General features: G+C 44.8%; 1 protein-coding gene across 4 annotated transcripts in view; it reads right to left on the bottom strand.

Moving 5' to 3' along the window:
- RFFL (ring finger and FYVE like domain containing E3 ubiquitin protein ligase) overlaps window positions 1–25,974 on the bottom strand; it is a 61,917-nt gene that overhangs the window by 3,898 nt on the left and 32,045 nt on the right. For 2 of the 4 annotated variants that reach the window (XM_044286277.1, XM_044286276.1), the window contains exons 2-6: window positions 11,035–11,213; window positions 9,395–9,730; window positions 1,550–1,627; window positions 1,194–1,404; window positions 621–641 (exon numbers count right to left, since the gene is read on the bottom strand). In XM_044286277.1, coding sequence (XP_044142212.1) covers window positions 621–641; window positions 1,194–1,404; window positions 1,550–1,627; window positions 9,395–9,730; window positions 11,035–11,202 — 814 coding nt within the window. In that variant the 5' untranslated portion in view covers window positions 11,203–11,213. The remainder of the gene's footprint in view (window positions 1–620; window positions 642–1,193; window positions 1,405–1,549; window positions 1,628–9,394; window positions 9,731–11,034; window positions 11,214–25,974) is intronic. The other 2 variants (XM_044286278.1, XM_044286275.1) reach the window with 1 other exon arrangement.

The raw sequence follows: 25,974 nt of genomic DNA, 5'->3' as shown, positions 1-25,974 counted from the left end.
CTGATATCGATGACCTATCCTGAGCATAGATCATCAATATCACGTCACTGCACAACCCCTTTAAATATGGTTACTTCTGTAGAGCAAGCTACAGAGGTTCCATAAGGCATCCACCTTTGTGTATATTATATTTACATCATTTATGAATGATTGCGCTAGTTGCTAAGGACAATTACATAGTGATGTCACCCTGACAATAGATGCTACTATACCACCTTTAGCCACAAGGGATGTAGAACCCTAAGACGCTGGTTTACTGTTAGTGCCCGACTATGGATGTTGGGTGAATGGAGCAGTTCTAGCAGGACCATGCTACAGCGTTCCTACACCAGCCTACCTCATACATTAGATAGATGGATGTATATAATAAACTGCTGCAGCCGTCTACGTGTTGTGTGCCACCCAAGGACATGATCAAGCACAATTCAATCTCTCTGTTCCTTTACCCTTCTGTAAATACATGTCTGTGTAAGACCTGCAACAAGTGCCCTGATGGCTCAGCATCTCAGCGTCAGCTATGCATGACACTCAATTGCCCTGTCTAATCCTTCTCACTAAGGGATATAGTCGGTTAGAAAGGTGACGGTGACACCGCAGATTAGGTATGGCTAGGTTGTTACCTTCTTCTTGTCCCATGGTAACTATGAAGGAGAAAAAAAAATACAAGAAACATATTACAGGACTGGCAGATTCTGACTTCAAAGGAAAGCTGTTCTTTGAAGTTGAAAGGTAGAAAGAAGACAAGTAATAATTTGAAAATCCGCTGTACAATTTACAGTTCTAAAGAGCAGATAAGCTCCGTAATTAGCATTTAGACTCCCGCTATGCTATTATGTGGCATGATACCATTATAACTGGATAATGGGAAAATTACCGTATGGGGTCATACAAGCAATGAAATAACGGAAAAGTAGGTAATGTGCCAAAATTAAAGAGAAGGTAGTAGCATGTGATTACATTGCTAGGTAATTACAAAGGGAATTATGATGGATAATGCCTCGCTACGCTCTGAATATAGATAAGGAATAGCTGCTCTTCTGATTAAAAGTTAGGAGATAAATATGGCTGCCTTCTTCCAGACACCGCGCTATTCTTCCTGAATGGGCATGAGCTGCAGGTCCACACACAACCCAAGGTTTCTAGAAGAAAGCAGCCATGTTCTCATCTCATGCAACCCTTGAAACCATTGATACCTTTTTGTTGAAGATCCTTCTGCTCGTGGTATAATCTGGTTACACGTTCCATTAGCTCCCACTTTTCACAACAGCCCTTGTAATTCACAAAGTTTCTGGCTAAAATTTCCTTTAACTGGCGCACAGACAAGGATTCAATGTCATCCACGCTGCCGATGTCTGAGAGTGATGCTCTCCTTCCAGGCACAAGGATCTCTTCCGAGTCTGTGGACTGTGAGTAGAAGAATGAATTACAGAGGGGAGTCATTCAGTTTGGCTTTTAATACTACTATAACAGCGTTCCCGCTTGCTGGTAATACAACTTCATAACAGAATTGTGGCTAGAAACCACAGCTTTAAAGACTAGAGGATGCTACCTCGTCCTCATCTTCAGGCGACTCATTTGTAAGTACTTGTGGCCCCTCTTCTGGAGTTGAAGATAGGTCTCGGTTTGTCTAAAAGATGGAGAAAACATTATCAACAAGTGCAGATATTCTACTCATTTACAGACTGACAGCTGTACTAAAAACGTGGCATGCCAAAGATATGAAGAATGGCAATATTTTTGGAAAAAGTAGACTTTTTTTTTCTAAATGTTAGGCAACCCCTTTAAATTGGATTTAATATCTTCTGTAATTATTAAAGATAATATGGCCAAAAATGCAAAAACAGAGCAGTTTTTCTCTGTGCGGTTGTAAAAATACTAAACATAATAGTAGTTACCTAAAACCAGATTCTGCATTTCTAATATGTAGAACTGGCAACAAAGTAGACAGTATCGGAGGCATAGATTGCATTTTTGTAGATTCAGATGCCATATCACATGGGTACATATCAGGAAGGAAGGAAATGTATTTCCAGCACACGGCTTTAAATCTTTACTTATATGTGTATTTCAATGAAGACACAAAGTAGGAAAGTTAAAAAACACATCCACTAATGCATTTTGAGCTTTAAGTAAGCTCTTACAGTGCATTCACAAGACCATATGTGTGCCATCCGTGTTGTATCTTTTTTTGTGGTGCCATTGTAATAAAGCCTATTCTTGTCCGCAAAACGTACAAGAATAGGACATATTCTATCTTTTTCTCATCTGTGTCATTGGGGAACACAGCAAAGACCTTGAATACAGCTGCTGCCACTAGGAGGTGGACACTAAGCAAAAAGTGTCCCACCAGTTATACCCCTCCTGCAGACACTGAGCTAATCATTTTTTATCTTCGTGTCCGTAGGAGGCAGACATCTGCTCTGCAGTTCTTGCTTTTTTTCTCGCACTTGGGCCAAGGGTGGAATTATGCCCCGGTTACCCACCTGGCTGCACCACAGGATGCCCTCAAACAAAGTAAAGGTGGCGTGGAGGACCACTAAATCCTCCACCGCCAGCCTCAGATCTTCTCTACCTAGCTCACCGGTCCTCCCTCACCAAAGGGAGCGACCTGTGAGGTGGTGGGATCTTGCTGGAACCAAAGCTGGACTTCAGGAATAGGGACAAAGCCCCCCACCCCTCCTATATGCCTCCTGCTATCTCTTAACTATTTGCCAATTTTGTTTTGCTGATGTCAGTTTCCCTAGTTCAGTCGTCCTCCAGGGTTCGATCTCCTCCCCCTAGGTCCCCATCATGTCATACCCATACCCACACAAATTTCAGTGTGGTCAATACAGCTCACTCAAAGGCTAGTTATCAGCCCTTTCCATCTTATTTCAACGCCCCTGAATTCCATCTCAGCAGTCCATACATTTATCCAGGGTGTTAAGAGACTGGCACCCCCTTACCATTAGCCTACCCCTTAATGGGACCTCAATTTAGTTCTGGACCCTCTGCAGCTGTCCCCCTTTGAACCCCCCTGGGAGATCCCCCTCCGCCTTCTCTCTTGGAAAGTCGCTTTCCTTGTAGCCATCACATACTGTGAGTTTCCAAGCTTGCAGCGCTCTCTGCTAAGCCCCCGTTTTTGGTTCTGCATCAGGACAAAGTTGTCCTGTAACCAGTTCCTTCCTTTCTGCCAAAAGGTGGCCCCCTCGTTCCATCTGAACGAGGAGATGGTCCTCCCTTCCTTCTGTCCAGCCCCAGTCCATCCCAGGGAGAAAGCACTTCACACCTTGGACCAGGTACGGGCATTCAAAGTATATCTGGACAGAACAGCGGCCTTTTGCAAGTCAGACTCCCTCTTTGTAGTCCCTGACGGGACTTGGCAAGAGTTTGTGGCAGCTAAGTCCACTCTCAGGTCGCTGGATCAGGTTGTCTATCGGCGAGGCTTATCGTTCCAAGGGCAAAACGCCAAACCTCTGGATGACGGCCCACTCCACTAGGGCGGTAGGCGCCTCTTAGACGGCCTGGCACAACGCCCCCCCCCCTTTGCAAGTGTGCAGGGCTGCTACATGGTCCCCCCTACACACTTTCACAAAGTTCTATAGGGTGCATACCTTTGCATTTTCCAATGCGGGGTGCTTCAAACGGCGGTGCATTGACTGCACTTAAGCTACTACAGTTGATTATTGTCTTCCGACTTATGGGGACTGCTCCAGAATGTCCCAAGGTCTTTCCTGTGTCCCCAATGACCAGTTAAATTTTTTTGTTACTCATTCTAAAATCCCTTTCTCGTCTCGTTCATTGGGGGGGGGGGGGGGGGGGGACGACAGCACCCACCTCTCTTGTATACTTTCTGATCTCTGCATGGCACACCGTGAATGTTACCATTGGATCGGAAATGTTATTGGTTGCGAAGGTTCTTTTTTTCTCCTACTGATTCTGTACAAACTGATTAGCTCAGTGTCTGCAGGAGGGGTATAGCTGGTGGAAGGAGTTAACAATTTTTGCTTAGTGTCCGCCTCTTAGTGGAACCACCTATACCCAAAGTCTTTGCTGTGTCTCCCAATAAATGAGGTGAGAAAGGAATTTTACGGTGAGTAACAGGGCTGCAGAAGGAACATATACATGCAGACAGCACACAGTGTGCTGTCTGCATTTTTTTGCAGCACTATTGAAATGAATGGGTCCGCATCCAATCCACAAAAAATAAATTAAAAATGGATGCGGATCAAAAAGATCGTGGGAATGGGGCCTATATCATGGCATTTGAAGCAACCCTTGAGGAATAGCACAACGTAGAGTCATAAGAAAATATTTAATTGTTTACTAAAACAGACCTGTCAGGAGTGGCAAAATGTTCTATTTAAAGGGGTTGTCCAGGATTAGAAAAATAGGACAACCTTATTCCAAACACAGTATCACCCATGCCCATGAGTTGTGTCTGGTATTGCAGTTTGGCTCCACTGGAGTTGTAATACCACATGCAACCTGTGGACAGGGGTGGTGCTGTGTTTTGAAGAAGGCAGCCATGTTTTTTTCTAATTCTGGACAACCCCTTTATGTTTTAAACCTCTTGGTTGACGTATTTCCAACATCATAATCCAGAAGGATTGTCTTTTCAATAAACCCCACTTCCAATGTCCTTGTCTAATAGATTTAATACCATGCTGTATACACTTCACCTTAAAATGTTCCACATTACCACGATGTACGGTATCTGCAAGAAATGATGTGCTGTTCCTTCAGATTTGCACTGCTTGCTTGGTTATTAATATTTCTTTATTCCTTTATTATGGGGAAGGGGACAGCTAGATATCATTTTTTTTCCTTTTATACAAATATTTATGAACCTCATTATTATTTCTTATTAAAAAGCGGCTCTGTCACCAGGATCAAGCCCATTTAACCAGACATACTGGCTAGTAGAGCTCATCATGCCTTTCTTTTTTCTGTATGATAAACCTGCCTTGTCTATTCATATGCAAATGAGAAGTTCGAGCAGCAGGAGGCCGAATCCTCTGAGCATTGCCTTGTAACGCCCCTGTGTCCTAGCAGCTACCCATCATATACACTATGTACTATAACAGTGGTGGCGAACCTATAACACAGGTGCCAGAGGCAGCACTCAGAGCCCTCCCTGTGGGCACCCTGAAAAAAAGTCTAAGGTGTACCAATTAGACTTTTCCTGCCATTATGAGCGCAGGTCACACTATGAACAGCACAGGCAGCGCACTGAATGTAGGCAGGCTATTGTAGATAAATGATAAAGTACATGGAAGATATACTATATTGGACTGTAGTATTCAGGTTAAATCGCCATGTTGGCACTGTGCCATAAATAAGTGGGTTTTAGGTTGCAGATTGGGCACTTGGTCTGTAAAAGGTTCACCATCACTGTACTATAGCTTCACTATATTTTATTATAATATATATAATTAAAATAAAAATAAAATAAAAAAATAGTCTGATGGCGACGCCTCCATTACTGAAATTACTAAGGCCATGAACAAGGTCTTGGAGTAGACCGAAACGTTGGCCAGTATACCACTACGAATTAACTACCGTAATTTATTTCTGGATGGATATATATCTATATAAAATATGAAGGAAAATAAAAAATAAAATATATGAAAATAAACAAGAGATCTATGCAACATTATTGTGTGAGTGCCGTGGTCTTCCTATCAACATTGGCATTTTACCTACCACTGAGCACCATCAACACTAAAGGAGTGCCATTCAACTCTTATCTTCTATAGCTTCACTACACTGAGATCTGCTCAAAAAGCTAATATACATATTACTGCTTTATTCACAGGCAGAGCTTTTTTTCCTTTATATTTTTTTTTCTTTTCTTCCACATTTAACTCATAATAAAAGTCTATATCCTTATATATTGAGAATAATGGGGGTCATATACTGTATGACCAGATATACGCGATTTCTTCCCCGCTCACGCTAGGTCTAAAATAAGTGGGCAGGCCCGTCTCATTCATCATTTTTTATGCCTGGTTTAGGGCTCATGCACCCGACCGCTGTTGTTTTGCGGTATGTTTTTCACTGATCCGTTGAACTGTATCCATTCCATTATTGCACAAAACATATCCGTATGGTTTCCGTATGCGATCAGTTTTTTTGTAGAACGGAAACAGTAACTTATTAATCACCAAACACATGAGCAATATGGGCTGGGCAAAGCATTTCTACAGTATGGATCCGCAAAATATGTAAGACATACAGATGTGTTTCGTGTGCGTTCCATATTTTTTGCGGATCCATTGACCTGAATGGGGCCTCAGACCGTGATTTGCGGACAATAATAGGACATGTACTACTTTTTTCCGAGGCGTAAATACGGAAATGGAATGCACACGGAGTACCTTCCGCTGTTTTTGCGGACCCATTGAAGTGAATGGTTCTGCGTAAGGTCCGGAAGGGGAAAGAAAATACATTCGTGTGCATGAGCCCTTAGACATAGAAAATGGTCTAAATGTAAGACAGCAAGGAAGCAGTCTTACGTTCAGAATCCGCGCTGGATGTCATAGAATTCCGTTATGACCTGTGGTAACTGAATTGCCAGAAAAAAACGAACAACAAACTCGAACTTCAAAACATGAAATTCAGTCATCAGTATCAGATAGGTGGGGATCCAACTCCAAGCACTGCCACCGATCAGCTGTGTGAAGAGGTTGCAGCCTCTTCCTAGGCCAGTGACATCACATTGCCTAGGCACAGCTCAGTCCCATTTATCTGAAGGGGGCTGAGCTGCAATACCAAGCACATCTGCTATCCAATGGACGTCACTGTGCTTGGCATGCTACAAGGGAGCCACAGCGCTCACTAGAGCACCGTGGCCTCTTCAAACAGCTGATCGGTGGGGGGCCATATATCAGATCCGCACTGATCGCATACTGATGACTTTTCCTGAGGATAGGTCATTAGTATTAAAGTCTTGGAAAACCCCTTTCATTTTCATTAGCTTGTCCAGTTCTGTGCAGCACAATTGTTTTCATTCTGCTACAGCTTACTGTGGGCAGAATTACCAATGGACTACAGTTCCCATGACTGCTACCCCCCTCACACAGACTTTGCTCCTATTTGCAGCTACCTCCAAGGTATAAGATGGTGGTATAGTCACACACACCCATTTGCACAGACCAGACATGCTCTGACACTAACATCAGCTATTCAGCCACGCAGGAATGTGGACAGGCATCTGATGTGAAATGTGCCATACTTCTGGGAAGGGTAGAGAAGAAAACATCATGTGTTCACAAGATGGCGCAAGAGATGAAAACAAAGAGCATATCCACGTGACAATGCGAGTCTTACGGAGACATTTCAGCAGCAGACTGTATATTAATAAGTGAGAAATCAATACGTATTTAAATATCTAAAAAAACATGAATCAAAGTATGGTAAAATCTAATACATCTCTTACGGACCACTAGCATACATACATTATATTGATTTCAACTAGTAAAGTGACCAGTGAGTAGAAAACACATCTATTGCATACCTCTCAACTTTGGAAAAATCGCAGAGGGACAATATGTGCGCTGCGCACCGCGGCAATTGTCTTCCATACTAGGCCACGCCTCTAACTCCGCCCAAAGCAGCATAATTACTGACTGTCAGAACTGCAGCAGCTGGAGATCGGTAAGGTAAGTTCCTTTAATTTTTTTTACAGCATGTGGAGCATTTCAATCTCCCTTTAAATATTAGCTGTTAAGTCATCGGCTTATAGATATTTTAAAGGTCCAAATTGCACCACATAATGAAGTTATGGTCTAATATACAGGTAGAAACCATACAGATAGTATAGTAGGAAGCAATTTAGTAAATTTATTAGTGCACTTTATGCATTCATTCCCCAGGTCAAAAAGAGGGATCAAAGAGGGACAGAGGGACTTGGGTCAAAAAGAGGGACACTTGGGAGTCTACTGTGCCAAGTACTAAATAGGATTGTGATGGCTTTCATGTGCCTTTTTATCATTGCTTATATTAAATGCAAGAAAAAAAATAGAATATGGCGGAGCTCGCCTGAATCACCACCAGTGGAAGACCCGGCAAAACGCCAGGAACCAGGCGTTGAGGAAAGCAGCAAGAGAAAATAATCCAGCTTCCAGGATGGTAGTGGTAATTCGTAACTATCTTAATTCGATAGGTGCAGAATAAAATCCAGCATGTACAGCTACGTGTTTCGGATCTCTCAGGTTCTGATCCTTACTCATGACAATAGTATATGCCGGCGATATCACGGGCTTAAGAGTACAGGCAGTGGAGAGGGTTAATTGTCCTAAGCGAGGTGGCGACCACAGGCGCGCTCTTCTAAACAGAATCTTACTGGATTTTCTCTATGGACACACGCATACCAAAGGGACTCAATCGCAGACAGGATTTTATTTTACACTATTGATCCTTGCACATTATGTCTTTTACTAGCATTTCAGTATTTTTAAATTTGCATGTAAGGAGGAGTGGTTGTTGCTAATTATCTCCACCTGAGTTGTCCGGCCTACTTTCTATTTAAGACCGGCACTAGGCATATACTATTGTCATGAGTAAGGATCAGAACCTGATGATCCGAAACGCGTAGATGTACATGCTGGATTTTATTCTGCACCTATCGAATAAAGATTATTACGAATTACCACCACCATCCTGGAAGCTGGATTATTTTCTCTTATATTAAATGTAAGTGTATAGCATTGATTTAAAGCACTGTAATTAAGAAAGTCTAGATTCCAGTCTTGCACTTTAATATATATATAGTATAATGGTCTGTCGGGGTTGCCACTGCTTTAAAGGGGTTGTCCAAGTTATATTTATTGATGACCTATCCTCAGGATAGGTCATCAATATCAGATCGGCGGGGGTCCGACACCCAGCACCCCCGCTGATCAGCTGTTTGAAGATAAGGCGCGTGCCATGCCAGCTGCTGCCTCCTCTTCACTGTTTACCTTCTCGTCGTTGCATCGGCAGAGGTGAGCAGGTGTAATTACACCTAACCGTCCCATTCATTTCAATGGGATGGCTCGTTCCTATACATTTGTATAGGAGCGATCCATACCATTGAAATGAATGAGACGGCTGTAATTACACCTGCTCACCTCTGCCGATGCAACGGCGAGAAGGTAAACAGTGAAGAGGAGGCAGCGCTGGCACGGTGCGCGCCTTATCTTCAAACAGCTGATCGGCGGGGGTGCTGGGTGTCGGACCCCCGCCGATCTGATATTGATGACCTATCCTGAGGATAGGTCATCAATAAATATAACTTGGACAAAAACGGCACTGCATGCTTCACTATTCTTGCCTTGAATGGTTAAAGAAACCCCACTGATGGAGACACGGGGAGTACATTCCTATGCAGGATATTAATATTAGGGCCTCCACAAACACTTTGACCACTTACCGTTGGAATGTTTTGTTCTGTGCGGATCTGACTCGAACCTGTCATTTGGCTGTTCTGATTAGATGAAAACGATGGAACGTTCAATACATCTGGATAGGAAACGGGTCTTAGAGTCAATACAAGCTGTACCAGGTCTTCTTTCTCTCGGCACAAGTCTGTGGGTACACCTCTCATTGATAAATAGTCCCGAAGATCTTTTACTTTGAGTTTAAGTAACTCCTCTCGGGTAAAAGAAGTGGAGCGTATCCTCAAGCACAACTGACAAAGAGGTAGGCCATCATTTAATCTTATAAGACATGTTGCACAGAAGTTATTCCTACAATCCATGCAGGGGTTCTAAGAAAGACACAAAATGAAAATAATTAATACAAAAACTTAAAATAAATAATATATATATATATATATATATATATACACATATACATACACACATACATACACACACACACACACACACACACACTTATACACATGCGTGAGCATAGCAGTGCCCACTGCTGGTGTCAGTGTATATGGCCGCATTGCTAGGACATTACGCACAACAAAGCACGTGAAGCTCCACACAATTACACGCTCGAGGTCAACGCCATGCACTGTTTAACAAGGCTGAGGATACACACAGTAACCTGATTGTTTAAGTGACACAATACATGGTTGATGTGACAACTTGGGTCAGCAGATCACTAAGCAAACAAAAGACGTAATTCTGTAGACAAAGCTGGACACAGCTTAGATAACGGTTTTCAGAGAGACAAGGGGTTTTTATTTTGTTAGGCCAAGATAAGTGACTATATGGGGGGATGGATTCCCACCACACATTCAATTCTGGTGGCAACAAGTTACTGTTCAGTTAAAGGCAACATAAGCATGACTATAATAGTCATAAAGCGGAGCATGTCCTGTGACAAATAGTAGAATTAAAAAATTAACGTACGTTAAATTCCTTACATTCCTCACAAGCAGTTCAGGATTTCAAATATTTATTCATATATTCAGTTTAATTTAAAAATTCTGTCCATGAGCTGATTCCACAACATCAACTGTAAGGCTACATTCAGACGAGCGCAAAACACGGATGCCGGCTGTGTGAATGCCACATTGCGCACCGCACATGGCCGGACCTATTGCAGACAAGAATAGGACATGCTCTATCTTTTTTGCGGGGCCCCGGGATAGAACTATGGATGCGGACAGTCCACGGTGTGCTGTCCACATCTTTTGTGGACCCATGAAACCCAGACACATGGTTGTCTGAATGCACCTTACAGTAATAAAAAATAAAAACTGCCATTGCAATTCAGCACTGTGAAACGGTACATTGCCAGCAAGTATGGCAACTGACAGCTGAGGCCATAGATTGGCTGCAGTAGTCTTACGCCAATACAGCATGTAAATTCTGGCAGCTTGTAAACAAAGACCTGCCAGGGGCTACTGCAGCATTTGCACTGGATATGTTGGATTGAATACAGAACCGAGCAAACCCCTTTAATTTCTCTTGTAGTGGCACTTCATGGGACGCCCTTTAATGCTTAGGGACCTTCTAACAAAAAATGATTGTTTAAACTCCTTTATAGAAACCCTACTGTTTTGCCTGTAGTGTTCACTCAGCTTTAATGAGTATGGAACATCTGAGTACTTACTTTTCTACCGGTGCCTTGTAGTCTGGTGCCACAAGCTTTGCAGGTAACTTCTGAAACTGGAGGAGACGTTCTGATGGTTTGGTTGGGGCGCTCATGTGTTCTTGCACTCCGATGGTTCTCTTCAAGCTCAGTATCTACACACAACCAGTTACAGCATGCAGCCCACATAATCACACCTGCTAAGAAAACAAGCACATTAATGAATATACTTCATTGCAGTGGAATAGTACATCAAATTTAGAATTAAAAGTGGCATACGTAGATCACCATACAAGCAGCAAAAGTAATTCTATATACATATATATATATATATATATATATATATACACACAATATACCAAAAATTCCACAAACGTTCCTTACAAAAAAAGTAAAAAATTATAAGTATATACTAAAGAAGACCCATTTAAGTGTATTTTACATTTCAAATTTAAATTAAATTAATGTACATAGAACTAAAACAGAGTAAATACTGTACATTGCTTTACTTATCTTCTATTGATCCTGTGCTACTGCCTTTTTACTTAGTGCTGTATTCACAATGAGCTGAACTCATTATTTCTCGGTCGCTCAATTTGACCTTAGAATGTGCTCTGGGGATTTACAATGTAAAGGCCCCCATAAACATTAGTGTGACAGAGGAAGCAGACTCCCTCTGTCTCCCATCTGCACCCTGCAAATGCGATTGCAGGGTGCTCGTGTGTATATGCAGGCTGGGACCTGGTGTAAGGCCCCAAGCCTGCCTTGAGTGTTCTCCACCAGGCTGCGCCTCTCCAACATTAAAATGCAATCCACTATATGGATAGTGTATTGCATTTTAGAAGCAATCAAAAGATCTCTCGAGGGATTATAAATTTGTTAAAAAATATATAAAAACATTAAATAAAAAGTCCAATGAAAAAAATATATGCTTTTTCAGTGAAAAAAATTGAAATAATAAAATATCCCCCCACAGGTCTAGCATCACTCTGTCTGTAACAACTCTCACTACACAAATATCATGTAAATTATCCCCTACAGTGAACGCCATAAAAACAAACCAAAAAATGCCAGAATTGCTTATTTTTAGTCACCACCCAAAAAACATAATAACAAGAGATCAAAAAGTGTTATTTACCCCAAAATGATACCAAATGAAAACTACAAGTCATCTTGCAAAAATCAAGCTCTTACAAAATAAAAAAGTTATGGGTCTTGGGATGCAGCGAAGATCTTTTTTATAAAAAAAAAAAAAAAAAAAAAGGGGGTTTTATTGCACAAAGGTAGTAAAACATAAAAAAATTAATAAAAAAAAACACGATATGCATTTGGTATCTATGTAAGCGTACTAACCCAGAGAATAAATGTTATTTATGCCCAAAAATAATAATAAACGCCGCAAAATTTATAACGTAAAAACTCAGTGGCCCTCTCAGAAAGAGTTAATAAAAGTTTATCAGAAAGTAATGTTTCCCAAAATGCCACCATTAAAAACTACAACTTGTCCCACAAAAAACAAGCCCTCATACAGCTACATAGACAGAAAAATAAAAAAAGTTATAGCTCTTGGAAGGCAATGATGAAAAAAAAGAAGGAAAAACGCTTGGTCAATAAGGCCCAGGTCACAGGCTGGTCACTAAGGGGTTAAAGATAGGTCCATCACCACTGCTAATATGTCCGTTTCAGCACATGATCGGTCTATTCAGGAAGTGGGCAGTCGGGACCAGAAGACCAGTGAAGTCGGAAGCCATGGAGCTGGAACCAAGCGGAAGGGACCAGTATGGACTTCTCCACAGGTCCCGATGTCTAGAAGCAGACAACTCCTTTATTTAGATTTGCAAATGTATTATGTGTCGCTTTGTTGTTGGTATGTATAGTTTTATATATATATATATATTTTTTTTTTATATTTCATTATTTCAGTAAATTGAGCCTTGGTCCACAGAAATCACTAGAGACATAACATCATTCTCAGTACTACTGGCTGCCTACATGCAGGTCTTGGGATTAGAAACCATATCCGAATTCCATCAACCTCCTGTCTACTACATAAGAACAGAACGAAGACGACCTAAACACAAATATCATAGAAGAGGTGGATAATGCAATACAGCATCCTAAAAATCATGAAGCTCTTGGCTCAGATGGTTCCCTTCAACTTCTTTAAATCTCTAAAATTCCAGACAAGGGTCCATTTACACGTCCGCATCATTTTGCAATTTTGAGGAACAGGCGCAAACCCATTTATTTTCAATGGGGCCGGAATGTGCTATCCGCAAAAAAAATAGAACATGTCCTATTCTTGTCCGCAATTGCAGACAAGAAAAGGCATTTCCTATGAGGGTGCCGGCGATGTGCGGTCCGCAAAACACACACGGACGTGCGACTGGACCCAGTTGCGCTCGGAGGCATGTTTACACTGGGCAGTGATCAGAAGCGAGCGTTTGTTCCAAATGAGTGTAACACAAGTAACATATTTGATACCATTGGACACACTTTGTGAAATTTGTGGTGAGCTCATGGTCCTCCTCATGGGCCGGCAGACAAGAGTAAACAGGACTGTTACATACAGTCACGATGACAATGCAGGGTTTGTAGATCACGATAAAGTGTCAGCCGATAAGAGAAGTGGAGGGCAGGGTATCCTTACAGTAAGGCAAATAAATAAGCGACATGCACCGAGTATGAATCACTTACGTATTAGTCGCCGCTTCTTTCAGGGTCTTGTCTACATCTTTCTGTCACACCTCATCACTTCTGCGTCCTTATAATGTGAAGCACCGAGGCAGGGCACAAATCATGTTTTTTTTCCCCCTACTTTCACTTTCCCTAGCACCACTTAACTGGAGATCATTTAACCCCTTAAAGGGGGGTTGTCTCACTTCAAATGGCATTTATCATGTAGACAACGGTAATACAAAGGCACACGACCACCACTGCTGGATTGCAGGGTGGTCATAACCCCTGGATTTGAGCAGTGTGTAATATGATAGAAAAATAAATCTAGCCAGCCCAGGAAGCAATATGGACAATCCCAATACATTATAAGTGCCTAACTTTCCCTACATGATAGATGCCATTATTTTCCCCTGTGTATATTATTATTATTATTTTTTTTTTTTTGTGGCCAATATTGAGAACCATTCACATCAATGACTGTGTGCATTCCATGTCCATATGTCCGGTCCGCAAAAAAATAGAACATGTCCTATTATTGTCCACATTACAGAAAAAGATAGGACTGTTCTATTAGGGACCGTCCCTTCCGCAAAATGCGGAATGTACACGGCCAGTATCCGTGTTTTTCGGATATGCAATTTGCAGACGGCAAAACAACCAGCGGTCGTGTGCATGAGCCCTTAGGACGATACCCATTTTAGGCCTCTATTTTTTTTTATGGTCACATTCTGAAACCCATAACTTTGGCATTTTCTGTCAATGCAGCTGTATGGGCTTGTGTTTTTGTGGGATAATTTGCATCTTTCAGTGACACCATTTTGGGGTGCACGCAGCTTATTGACTACTATTCTCTGGAAGAAGATGGGAAAAAATTCCAGCGCTGTGTTGAAGTTTTGCACTTGGTAGCATAAATAACATGTTACCTTTATTCTGCAGTATACCACTAACAACCATCCTATTAGGCCCTGCGGCAGGACTTAAAGGGTTGTCTCACTTCAGCAAATAGCAATTATCATGTAGAGAAAGTTAATACAAGCCACTTACTACTATATTGTTATTATCCATGTTGCCTCATTTGCTGGCTGGATTCATTTTTCCATCACATTATACATTGCTCGTTTCCATGGTTACGGCTACACTGCAATCCATCAGTGGTGGCCGTGCTTGCACACTATAAGAAAAGCACATGACTATGTGCAGCCCCATGGTCCCGGCCAGCACAGAGGCCAGTGCTTTCCTGCAGTGTGCAAGCATGACCACCACTGATGAATTGCAGGGTTGTTGTAACCATGGATACGAGCAGTGTATAATTAGATGGAAAAATGAATCCAGCCAGAAAAGGAAGCAATATGGACAATCACAATACATTAGTAAGTGGCTTGTAATAACTTCCTCTACATAATAATTGCTATTTGTTGAAGTGAGACAACCCTTTTAATGGATTAACAAAGATTGCAAACCCTGGGGCCTTCTTCTGGCCCCAGCTGCCATGATGTACCATAAGAACCCCATGATAGCAATTCAGCCTATGGTGGTGTCACACACTGTGGCAAACCCCTTAGAGGCTGTAGTCACTACTGACTACTTCATTTGAGGGGTTAAACACCTGGGATTGGCATTATCTCTGATCCCGGGCTTTGCAGCAGGATATTAGCTATATATTACAGGTGGTAGCCGCTGCTAATGGTTCCAGCTTAGGTTCTGAGCTGGTGCCATTACTGTACTATAAATGAATGGTGGAGAGCGCGAACTGCCAGGTACACCTTATATGTATGGCGCGGAGCAGGAAGGGATTAAAGATAAGACACTATTGTCACACAGTGTAGGATGGGTGCACATCCTGCAGCCTCCGATACTATTCTGTGTGGCATCTGGACAGAGAAATGGTGGTACATAGCTCAGTAGCAGGGATGTCCAAGTTCTGGTTCTAGTTCCTTCACCACTGTGTGGCAGCGACACGGGACCTAGGGCCCACAGAGCTGGCGGGGCAGAGATGGCGCCGTAACCAAGTGATGGTGATGAGGTAAATGTAATTACTACCGCGGGTCTGGCCACTGCTTATATAGTAATGAACTGTATAGCTCTTCTAGAGCCTGGTTTTTATTAAAGACTAATTAAAAAATTGACATTGAAATGACAAACAGAAAAACAAAAATACATAAAAACATATCATGCGCACAAATGTATTCAGGATTAATAATAAAATAGCAAAACTGCTTGTATCTAAACTAACAAGTCTTCATGCTCCAAATCTAATAGGACACAAGTACATGGCATGACAATTCATCTGACACCAGGCAGTGAGCGGACCCTGAGGCCATGGAAGCTCGGGAATCAATGTTATGTATTTATTACAGCGAGACCAGACTATTAACGAGCGATCAATGTAATTACTTTATTACACAAACCAAAGGGGAGCCTGGCAACCACATGTAGCAGTAGGCAACCATTTATTGTTCACTTGTGACAAGCAAATATTACTGTGTGCAATAAAAGAGGCATCACAAGCACCCCGCCCCCTCATCTTCTTACGGTATTGCTGCCTGGCACGGTGGCACCAATATAGCGTCTGTGTATTCTTTGACTGGAATCCGTATATGTTAAAGCACAGACCAGAGACACACCTAAGTGACTAACTATAAAATGACCAAGACAAAGTGGTTCAATAACAAGCTGCGAAAAAGAAAATCTGCCATCTATTGTTTTCTAGGTTGGCAAGATTACTTCAATTTTTTGGGGGTTTTGCTACAGAAACCATTGCTTTTGAGTCGTGTTTGTCTTGTGCAAAATGTAAATTTTAAGTTGCACTTTAAGTGGTATTCCAGTTACAGAAAGTTATAACTATTAGATCAGCTAGGACTCTTTCACACGAGCGGATGCTGTGCGGGTAATCCGCTGCGTGAGAGAGATCCAAGCCTTGTTCCGGACAGCAGTGAGAGTTGTCGCTAGGGCTGCAGCTAACGATTATTTGAATAATCGATTAGTTGCCGATTAATTTCTACGATTAATCGATTAATCGGGAAAAACGACAAAATTACAAAACAGAGAGGTTTATATGATCTTACTTGAATACACCGTTATGGGGGAATCTGTGGACGACACCGTTATGGGGGAATCTGTGGACGACACCGTTAAGGGGGAATCTGTGGACGACACCGTTAAGGGGGAATCTGTGGACGACACCGTTAAGGGGGAATCTGTGGACGACACCGTTAAGGGGGAATCTGTGGACGACACCGTTAAGGGGGAATCTGTGGACGACACCGTTATGGGGGAATCTGTGGACGACACCGTTAAGGGGGAATCTGTGGACGACACCGTTAAGGGGGAATCTGTGGACGACACCGTTAAGGGGGAATCTGTGGACGACACCGTTAAGGGGGAACCTGTGGACGACACCGTTAAGGGGGAACCTGTGGACGACACCGTTAAGGGGGAACCTGTGGACGACACCGTTAAGGGGGAACCTGTGGACGACACCGTTAAGGGGGAACCTGTGGACGACACCGTTAAGGGGGAACCTGTGGACGACACCGTTAAGGGGGAACCTGTGGACGACACCGTTAAGGGGGAACCTGTGGACGACACCGTTAAGGGGGAACCTGTGGACGACACCGTTAAGGGGGAACCTGTGGACGACACCGTTAAGGGGGAACCTGTGGACGACACCGTTAAGGGGGAACCTGTGGACGACACCGTTAAGGGGGAACCTGTGGACGACACCGTTAAGGGGGAACCTGTGGACGACACCGTTAAGGGGGAACCTGTGGACGACACCGTTATGGGGGAACCTGTGGACGACACCGTTATGGGGGAACCTGTGGACGACACCGTTATGGGGGAACCTGTGGACGACACCGTTATGGGGGAATCTGTGGACGACACCGTTATGGGGGAATCTGTGGACGACACCGTTATGGGGGAATCTGTGGACGACACCGTTATGGGGGAATCTGTGGACGACACCGTTATGGGGGAATCTGTGGACGACACCGTTATGGGGGAATCTGTGGACGACACCGTTATGGGGGAATCTGTGGACGACACCGTTATGGGGGAATCTGTGGACGACACCGTTAAGGGGGAATCTGTGGACGACACCGTTAAGGGGGAATCTGTGGACGACACCGTTAAGGGGGAATCTGTGGACGACACCGTTAAGGGGGAATCTGTGGACGACACCGTTAAGGGGGAATCTGTGGACGACACCGTTAAGGGGGAATCTGTGGACGACACCGTTAAGGGGGAATCTGTGGACGACACCGTTAAGGGGGAATCTGTGGACGACACCGTTAAGGGGGAATCTGTGGACGACACCGTTAAGGGGGAATCTGTGGACGACACCGTTAAGGGGGAATCTGTGGACGACACCGTTAAGGGGGAATCTGTGGACGACACCGTTAAGGGGGAATCTGTGGACGACACCGTTAAGGGGAATCTGTGGACGACACCGTTAAGGGGGAATCTGTGGACGACACCGTTATGGGGGAATCTGTGGACGACACCGTTATGGGGGAATCTGTGGACGACACCGTTAGGGGGAATCTGTGGACGACACCGTTAAGGGGGAATCTGTGGACGACACCGTTAAGGGGGAATCTGTGGACGACACCGTTAAGGGGGAATCTGTGGACGACACCGTTAAGGGGGAATCTGTGGACGACACCGTTAAGGGGGAACCTGTGGACGACACCGTTAAGGGGGAACCTGTGGACGACACCGTTAAGGGGGAACCTGTGGACGACACCGTTAAGGGGGAACCTGTGGACGACACCGTTAAGGGGGAACCTGTGGACGACACCGTTAAGGGGGAACCTGTGGACGACACCGTTAAGGGGGAACCTGTGGACGACACCGTTAAGGGGGAACCTGTGGACGACACCGTTAAGGGGGAACCTGTGGACGACACCGTTAAGGGGGAACCTGTGGACGACACCGTTAAGGGGGAACCTGTGGACGACACCGTTAAGGGGGAACCTGTGGACGACACCGTTAAGGGGGAACCTGTGGACGACACCGTTAAGGGGGAACCTGTGGACGACACCGTTATGGGGGAACCTGTGGACGACACCGTTATGGGGGAACCTGTGGACGACACCGTTATGGGGGAATCTGTGGACGACACCGTTATGGGGGAATCTGTGGACGACACCGTTATGGGGAATCTGTGGACGACACCGTTATGGGGGAATCTGTGGACGACACCGTTATGGGGGAATCTGTGGACGACACCGTTATGGGGGAATCTGTGGACGACACCGTTATGGGGGAATCTGTGGACGACACCGTTATGGGGGAATCTGTGGACGACACCGTTAAGGGGGAATCTGTGGACGACACCGTTAAGGGGGAATCTGTGGACGACACCGTTAAGGGGGAATCTGTGGACGACACCGTTAAGGGGGAATCTGTGGACGACACCGTTAAGGGGGAATCTGTGGACGACACCGTTAAGGGGGAATCTGTGGACGACACCGTTAAGGGGGAATCTGTGGACGACACCGTTAAGGGGGAATCTGTGGACGACACCGTTAAGGGGGAATCTGTGGACGACACCGTTAAGGGGGAATCTGTGGACGACACCGTTAAGGGGGAATCTGTGGACGACACCGTTAAGGGGGAATCTGTGGACGACACCGTTAAGGGGGAATCTGTGGACGACACCGTTAAGGGGGAATCTGTGGACGACACCGTTAAGGGGGAATCTGTGGACGACACCGTTAAGGGGGAATCTGTGGACGACACCGTTAAGGGGGAATCTGTGGACGACACCGTTAAGGGGGAATCTGTGGACGACACCGTTAAGGGGGAATCTGTGGACGACACCGTTAAGGGGGAATCTGTGGACGACACCGTTAAGGGGGAATCTGTGGACGACACCGTTAAGGGGGAATCTGTGGACGACACCGTTAAGGGGGAATCTGTGGACGACACCGTTAAGGGGGAATCTGTGGACGACACCGTTAAGGGGGAATCTGTGGACGACACCGTTAAGGGGGAATCTGTGGACGACACCGTTAAGGGGGAATCTGTGGACGACACCGTTAAGGGGGAATCTGTGGACGACACCGTTAAGGGGGAATCTGTGGACGACACCGTTAAGGGGGAATCTGTGGACGACACCGTTAAGGGGGAATCTGTGGACGACACCGTTAAGGGGGAACCTGTGGACGACACCGTTAACCACCTCCCGACCGCCTAACGCGCCGATGCGTCCGGGAGGTGGTTGATTTATTCCTCCTGGACGCATCGGCGCGTCATCTCGCGAGACGCGAGATTTCCTGTGAACGCGCGCACACAGGCGCGCGCGCTCACAGGAACAGAAGGTAAGCGAGTGGATCTCCAGCCTGCCAGCGGCGATCGCTCGCTGGCAGGCTGGAGATCCGAATTTTTTAACCCCTAACAGGTATATTAGACGCTGTTTTCATAACAGCGTCTAATATACCTCCTACCTGGTCCTCTGGTGGTCCCTTTTGTTAGGATCGACCACCAGAGGACTCAGGTAGGTCAGTACAGTCCCACCAAACACCACACTACACCCCCCCCCCGTCACTTATTAACCCCTTATAAACCCCTGATCACCCCATATAAACTCCCTGATCACCCCCCTGTCATTGATCACCGCCCTGTCATTGATCACCCCCCTGTCAGGCTCCGTTCAGACGTCCGCATGATTTTTACGGATCCGATCCATGTATCCATGGATCCGTAAAAATCATGCGGACGTCTGAATGGAGCCTTACAGGGGGGTGATCACCCATATACACTCCCTGATCACCCCCTGTCATTGATCACCCCCCTGTCAGGCTCCATTCAGACGTCCGCATGATTTTTACGGATCCGATCCATGTATCCATGGATCCGTAAAAATCATGCGGACGTCTGAATGGAGCCTTACAGGGGGGGTGATCAGTGACAGGGGGGTGATCACCCTGATTACCCTGATCACCCCCTGTCATTGATAACCCCCCTGTAAGGCTCCATTCAGACGTCCGCATGCGTTCTGTGGATCCGATCCATGTATCCATGGATCCGTAAAAAATCATGCGGACGTCTGAATGGAGCCTTACAGGGGGGGTGATCAGTGACAGGGGGGTGATCACCCTGATTACCCTGATCACCCCCTGTCATTGATAACCCCCCTGTAAGGCTCCATTCAGACGTCCGCATGCGTTCTGTGGATCCGATCCATGTATCCATGGATCCGTAAAAAATCATGCGGATGTCTGAATGGAGCCTTACAGGGGGGTGATCAGTGACAGGGGGGTGATTACCCTGATCACCCCCTGTCATTGATAACCCCCCTGTAAGGCTCCATTCAGACGTCCGCATGCGTTTTGTGGATCCGATCCATGTATCCATGGATCCGTAAAAAATCATGCGGATGTCTGAAAGGAGCCTTACAGGGGGGGTGATCAGTGACAGGGGGGTGATCACCCTGATTACCCCCTGTCATTGATAACCCCCCTGTAAGGCTCCATTCAGACGTCTGCATGCGTTCTGTGGATCCGATCCATGTATCCATGGATCCGTAAAAAATCATGCGGATGTCTGAATGGAGCCTTACAGGGGGGGTGATCAATGACAGGGGGGTGATCAGGGAGTCTATATGGGTGATCACCCCCCTGTCATTGATCACTCCCCCCCTGGTAAGGCTCCATTCAGCCATTTTTTTTGGCACAAGTTAGCGGAAATTTTTTGTTTGTTTTTGTTTTCGTTTTTTCTTACAAAGTCTCATATTCCACTAACTTGTGTCAAAAAATAAAATCTCACATGGACGCACCATACCCCTCACGGAATCCAAATGCGTAAACATTTTTAGACATTTATATTCCAGACTTCTCACGCTTTAGGGCCCCTAAAAAGCCAGGGCAGTATAAATACCCCACATGTGACCCCATTTCGGAAAGAAGACACCCCAAGGTATTCCGTGAGGGGCATATTGAGTCCATGAAAGATTGAAATTTTTGTCCTAAGTTAGCGGAAAGTGAGACTTTGTGAGAAAAAAAACAAAAAAAATCAATATCCGCTAACTTATGCAAAAAAAAAAAAATTCTAGGAACTCGCCAGGCCCCTCATTGAATACCTCGGGGTGTCTTCTTTCCAAAGTGGGGTCACATGTGGGGTATTTATACTGCCCTGGCTTTTTAGGGGCCCGAAAGTGTGAGAAGAAGTCTGGGATCCAAATGTCTAAAAATGCCCTCCTAAAAGGAATTTGGGCCCCTTTGCGCATCTAGGCTGCAAAAAAGTGTCACACATCTGGTATCGCCGTACTCAGGAGAAGTTGGGCAATGTGTTTTGGGGTGTCATTTTACATATACCCATGCTGGGTGAGAAAAATATCTTGGTCAAATGCCAACTTTGTATAAAAAAATGGGAAAAGTTGTCTTTTGCCAAGATATTTCTCTCACCCAGCATGGGTATATGTAAAATGACACCCCAAAACACATTCCCCAACTTCTCCTGAGTACGGCGATACCACATGTGTGACACTTTTTTGCTGCCAAGGTGGGCAAAGGGGCGCATATTCCAAAGTGCACCTTTCGGATTTCACCGGTCATTTCTTACACATTTTGATTGCAAAGTTCTTCTCACACATTTGGGCCCCTAAATTGCCAGGGCAGTATAACTACCCCACAAGTGACCCCATTTTGGAAAGAAGACACCCCAAGGTATTCTGTGAGGGGCATGGTGAGTTCCTAGAATTTTTTATTTTTTGTCGCAAGTTAGTGGAATATGAGACTTTGTAAGAAAAAAAAAATAAAATAAAAATCATCATCATTTTCCGCTAACTTGTGACAAAAAATAAAAAGTTCTATGAACTCACTATGCCCATCAGCGAATACCTTAGGGTGTCTACTTTCCGAAATGGGGTCATTTGTGGGGTTTTTCTACTGTCTGGGCATTGTAGAACCTCAGGAAACATGACAGGTGCTCAGAAAATCAGAGCCGTTTCAAAAAGCGGAAATTCACATTTTTGTACCATAGTTTGTAAATGCTATAACTTTTACCCAAACCATTTTTTTTTTTTGCCCAAACATTTTTTTTTTATCAAAGACATGTAGAACTATAAATTTAGCGAAAAATTTATATATGGATGTCGTTTTTTTTGCAAAATTTCACAGCTGAAAGTGAAAAATGTCATTTTTTTGCAAAAAAATCGTTACATTTTGATTAATAACAAAAAAAGTAAAAATGTCAGCAGCAATAAAATACCACCAAATGAAAGCTCCATTAGTGAGAAGAAAAGGAGGTAAAATTCATTTGGGTGGTAAGTTGCATGACCGAGCGATAAACGGTGAAAGTAGTGTAGTGCCGAAGTGTAAAAAGTGGCCTGGTCATGAAGGGGGTTTCACCTAGCGGGGCTGAAGTGGTTAAGGGGGAACCTGTGGACGACACCGTTAAGGGGGAACCTGTGGACGACACCGTTATGGGGGGATCTGTGGACGACACCATTATGGGGGGATCTGTGGACGACACCATTATGGGGGGATCTGTGGACGACACCATTATGGGGGGATCTGTGGACGACACCATTATGGGGGGATCTGTGGACGACACCATTATGGGGGGATCTGTGGACGACACCATTATGGGGGGATCTGTGGACGACACCATTATGGGGGGATCTGTGGACGACACCATTATGGGGGGGATCTGTGGACGACACCATTAGGGGGGGATCTGTGGACGACATCATTAGGGGGGGGATCTGTGGACGACACCATTAGGGGGGGATCTGTGGACGACACCATTATGGGGGGGATCTGTGGACGACACCATTATGGGGGATCTGTGGACGACACCATTATGGGGGGGATCTTTGGACGACACTATTATGGGGGATCTGTGGACGACACCATTATGGGGGGGATCTGTGGACGACACCATTATGGGGGATCTGTGGACGACACTATTATGGGGGGATCTGTGGACGACACTATTATGGGGGGATCTGTGGGTGGCGCAGTTATGGAGAGGGGGATCTGTGGGTGGCGCTGTTATGGAGAGGGGGATATGTGCACTGTTATGGGCATAACAGTGCACAGATCCCTTTACTCATAACAGTGCACAGATCCCCCTCCCCATAGAAGTGCCATACACAGACCCCCCCCCTCCCCATAGCAGTGCTATACACAGACCCCCCCTCCCCATAGCAGTGCCATAGACAGATCCACCCCCCTCCCCATAGCAGTGCCATAGACAGATCCTCCCCCCTCCCCATAGCAGTGCCATAGACAGATCCTCCCCCCTCCCCATAACAGCCCCGGCCCCGATGCTTAGTCAGACTAATCACTGCATCTTTATTTTACCTTTTACAATGACGCTCTAGTAACAGCCAGGCAGAACGGACGGCGGCGTAATGTCACTCACTCACGTGACGCACCTGCTCCGCCCACTTCATGAATGAAGGAGGTGGAGCAGGCGTGTCACATGAGTAAGTGACGTTACGCCGCCGTCCGCTCTGCCTGGCTGTTACAGGAGCGTCATTGTAAAAGGTAAAATAAAGATGCAGTGACCGCCCGCCCGCATAGCAACGAATCGGCGATTATTCGATAACTGGATTCGTCGACAACGAATCCAGTTATCGATTATAATCGATTAATCGTTGCAGCCCTAGTTGTCGCCATGATTTTGTAGTAAAAAGATCACACAGAGGCACGGAGCATTATCAGTCATGTTACTGCTCCGTGTCTCTGCTGTCCGGAGCGGGGCTTGGCTCTCTTTCACGTGGACCCATTCACTTGAATGGGGTCCGTGATCCGCATCCGACGGTCCGCACTGCAAAAAATTGCATGCACTACTTTTTTTGCGGTGCGGAGGCACGGACAGAAACCACTCCATAATGCTTCAGTGGGGTTCTGTGCCTCTGTTCCGCACCGTCCTCATTGCGGACCCATTCAAATGAACGGGTCCGCATTCGTGATGCGGTGCAAAAAACTGCACTGCAGGCCACAATACAAAGTCCAGCCGGAACACGATCCTGTGCATGAGCCTTAAAACAAGGTCAAACAAGATAATCAGGTCTAGGTCTTACAAGTGCCCTGATAAAAGGTGCCATTCTGCAAACTACAGTGAATAAGATCAGTCTTCACTCTATACCCCTCCTGGCAACCAAAAAATAAAATAAAAAAACCCACTGATTTCCTAATGAGAAAATCAGGGTTAATTTACTAAATTGTGCCCATTACTTCAATTATGACAGGACCTAGCACTAGAGCTCTGTCCTAAATAAATCCCACCCTACTGTTATGATCCTCTTAAAGGGACACAACCATAACAGCCTAATTCTATGTAATTATAAAAAAAATATCTAAAAATTGATGTTTTTCTGGACAAATTCTTTTTAAATCACTCCATGTATTTTACTTCCTGTCTTTGCTCTTTAAGGCCCCTTGCAGACGAGTGTCCGGATTAGGTCCGGATGCGTAGCATCTGCGAATGCGATCAGGCAAAATCGCGCGAGTAGGTAGGCGATTGCAGTCAGTTTTGATGTTCAGTTTTTATCGCGTGGGTGCAACGCGTTTTGCACTCGCGTGATAAAAAACTGACTGTGGTACCCAGACCCGAACCCAGACTTCTTTACTGAAGTTCAGGCTTGGGATCGGAGTTCTGTACATTTTATTATTTCCCCTTATAACATGGTTATACTTGAAAATAATAGCATTCTGAATACAGAATGCTTACTAAAATGTGGCATTAGGGGTTAAAAAAAATAAAAATAAAAAATGAACTCGCCTCATCCTGTTGTTCGCGGAGTCGGCATCGTCTTGTTTCTTCTTCTTTCAGGACCTGCAAAGGACCTTTGATGACGTAATCGCGCTCACCACGTGGTGAGCTCGGTGATGTCAACACAGGTCCTCCTGAATGAAGATATAAATTTTCTATCTTCATTCAGCAGGACCTGCGCTGATGTCACCGCGCTCACCACATCAAAAGGTCCTTTGGCAGGTCCTGAAAGAAGAAGAAGCTGCCGGCAGCACGAACAACAGGATGAGGCGAGTTAATGTTTTTTAATTTTTTAACCCCTCAATCCACATTTTAGCAAGTGTTATGTATTAAGAATGCTATTATTTTCTTTTATAACCATGTTATAAGGGAAAATACAGTAAATTGACTTTTCTCAATTTACTAACATCATCTCCTAGCAACCATGTGTGAAAATCGCACCACATCCGCACTTGCTTGCGATTTTCACGCAGACCCATTCATTTCCATGGGGCCTGCGTTGCGTAAAAAACGCAGAATATAGAACATGCTGCAATTTTCACGCAACGCACA

Source organism: Bufo gargarizans, chromosome 3 (genome assembly GCF_014858855.1).
Source record: "Bufo gargarizans isolate SCDJY-AF-19 chromosome 3, ASM1485885v1, whole genome shotgun sequence".
NCBI classification, from domain to species: domain Eukaryota; kingdom Metazoa; phylum Chordata; class Amphibia; order Anura; family Bufonidae; genus Bufo; species Bufo gargarizans.
Note: the sequence above shows the minus strand (reverse complement) of the source record. Positions and strands in the feature narration are given on the sequence as shown.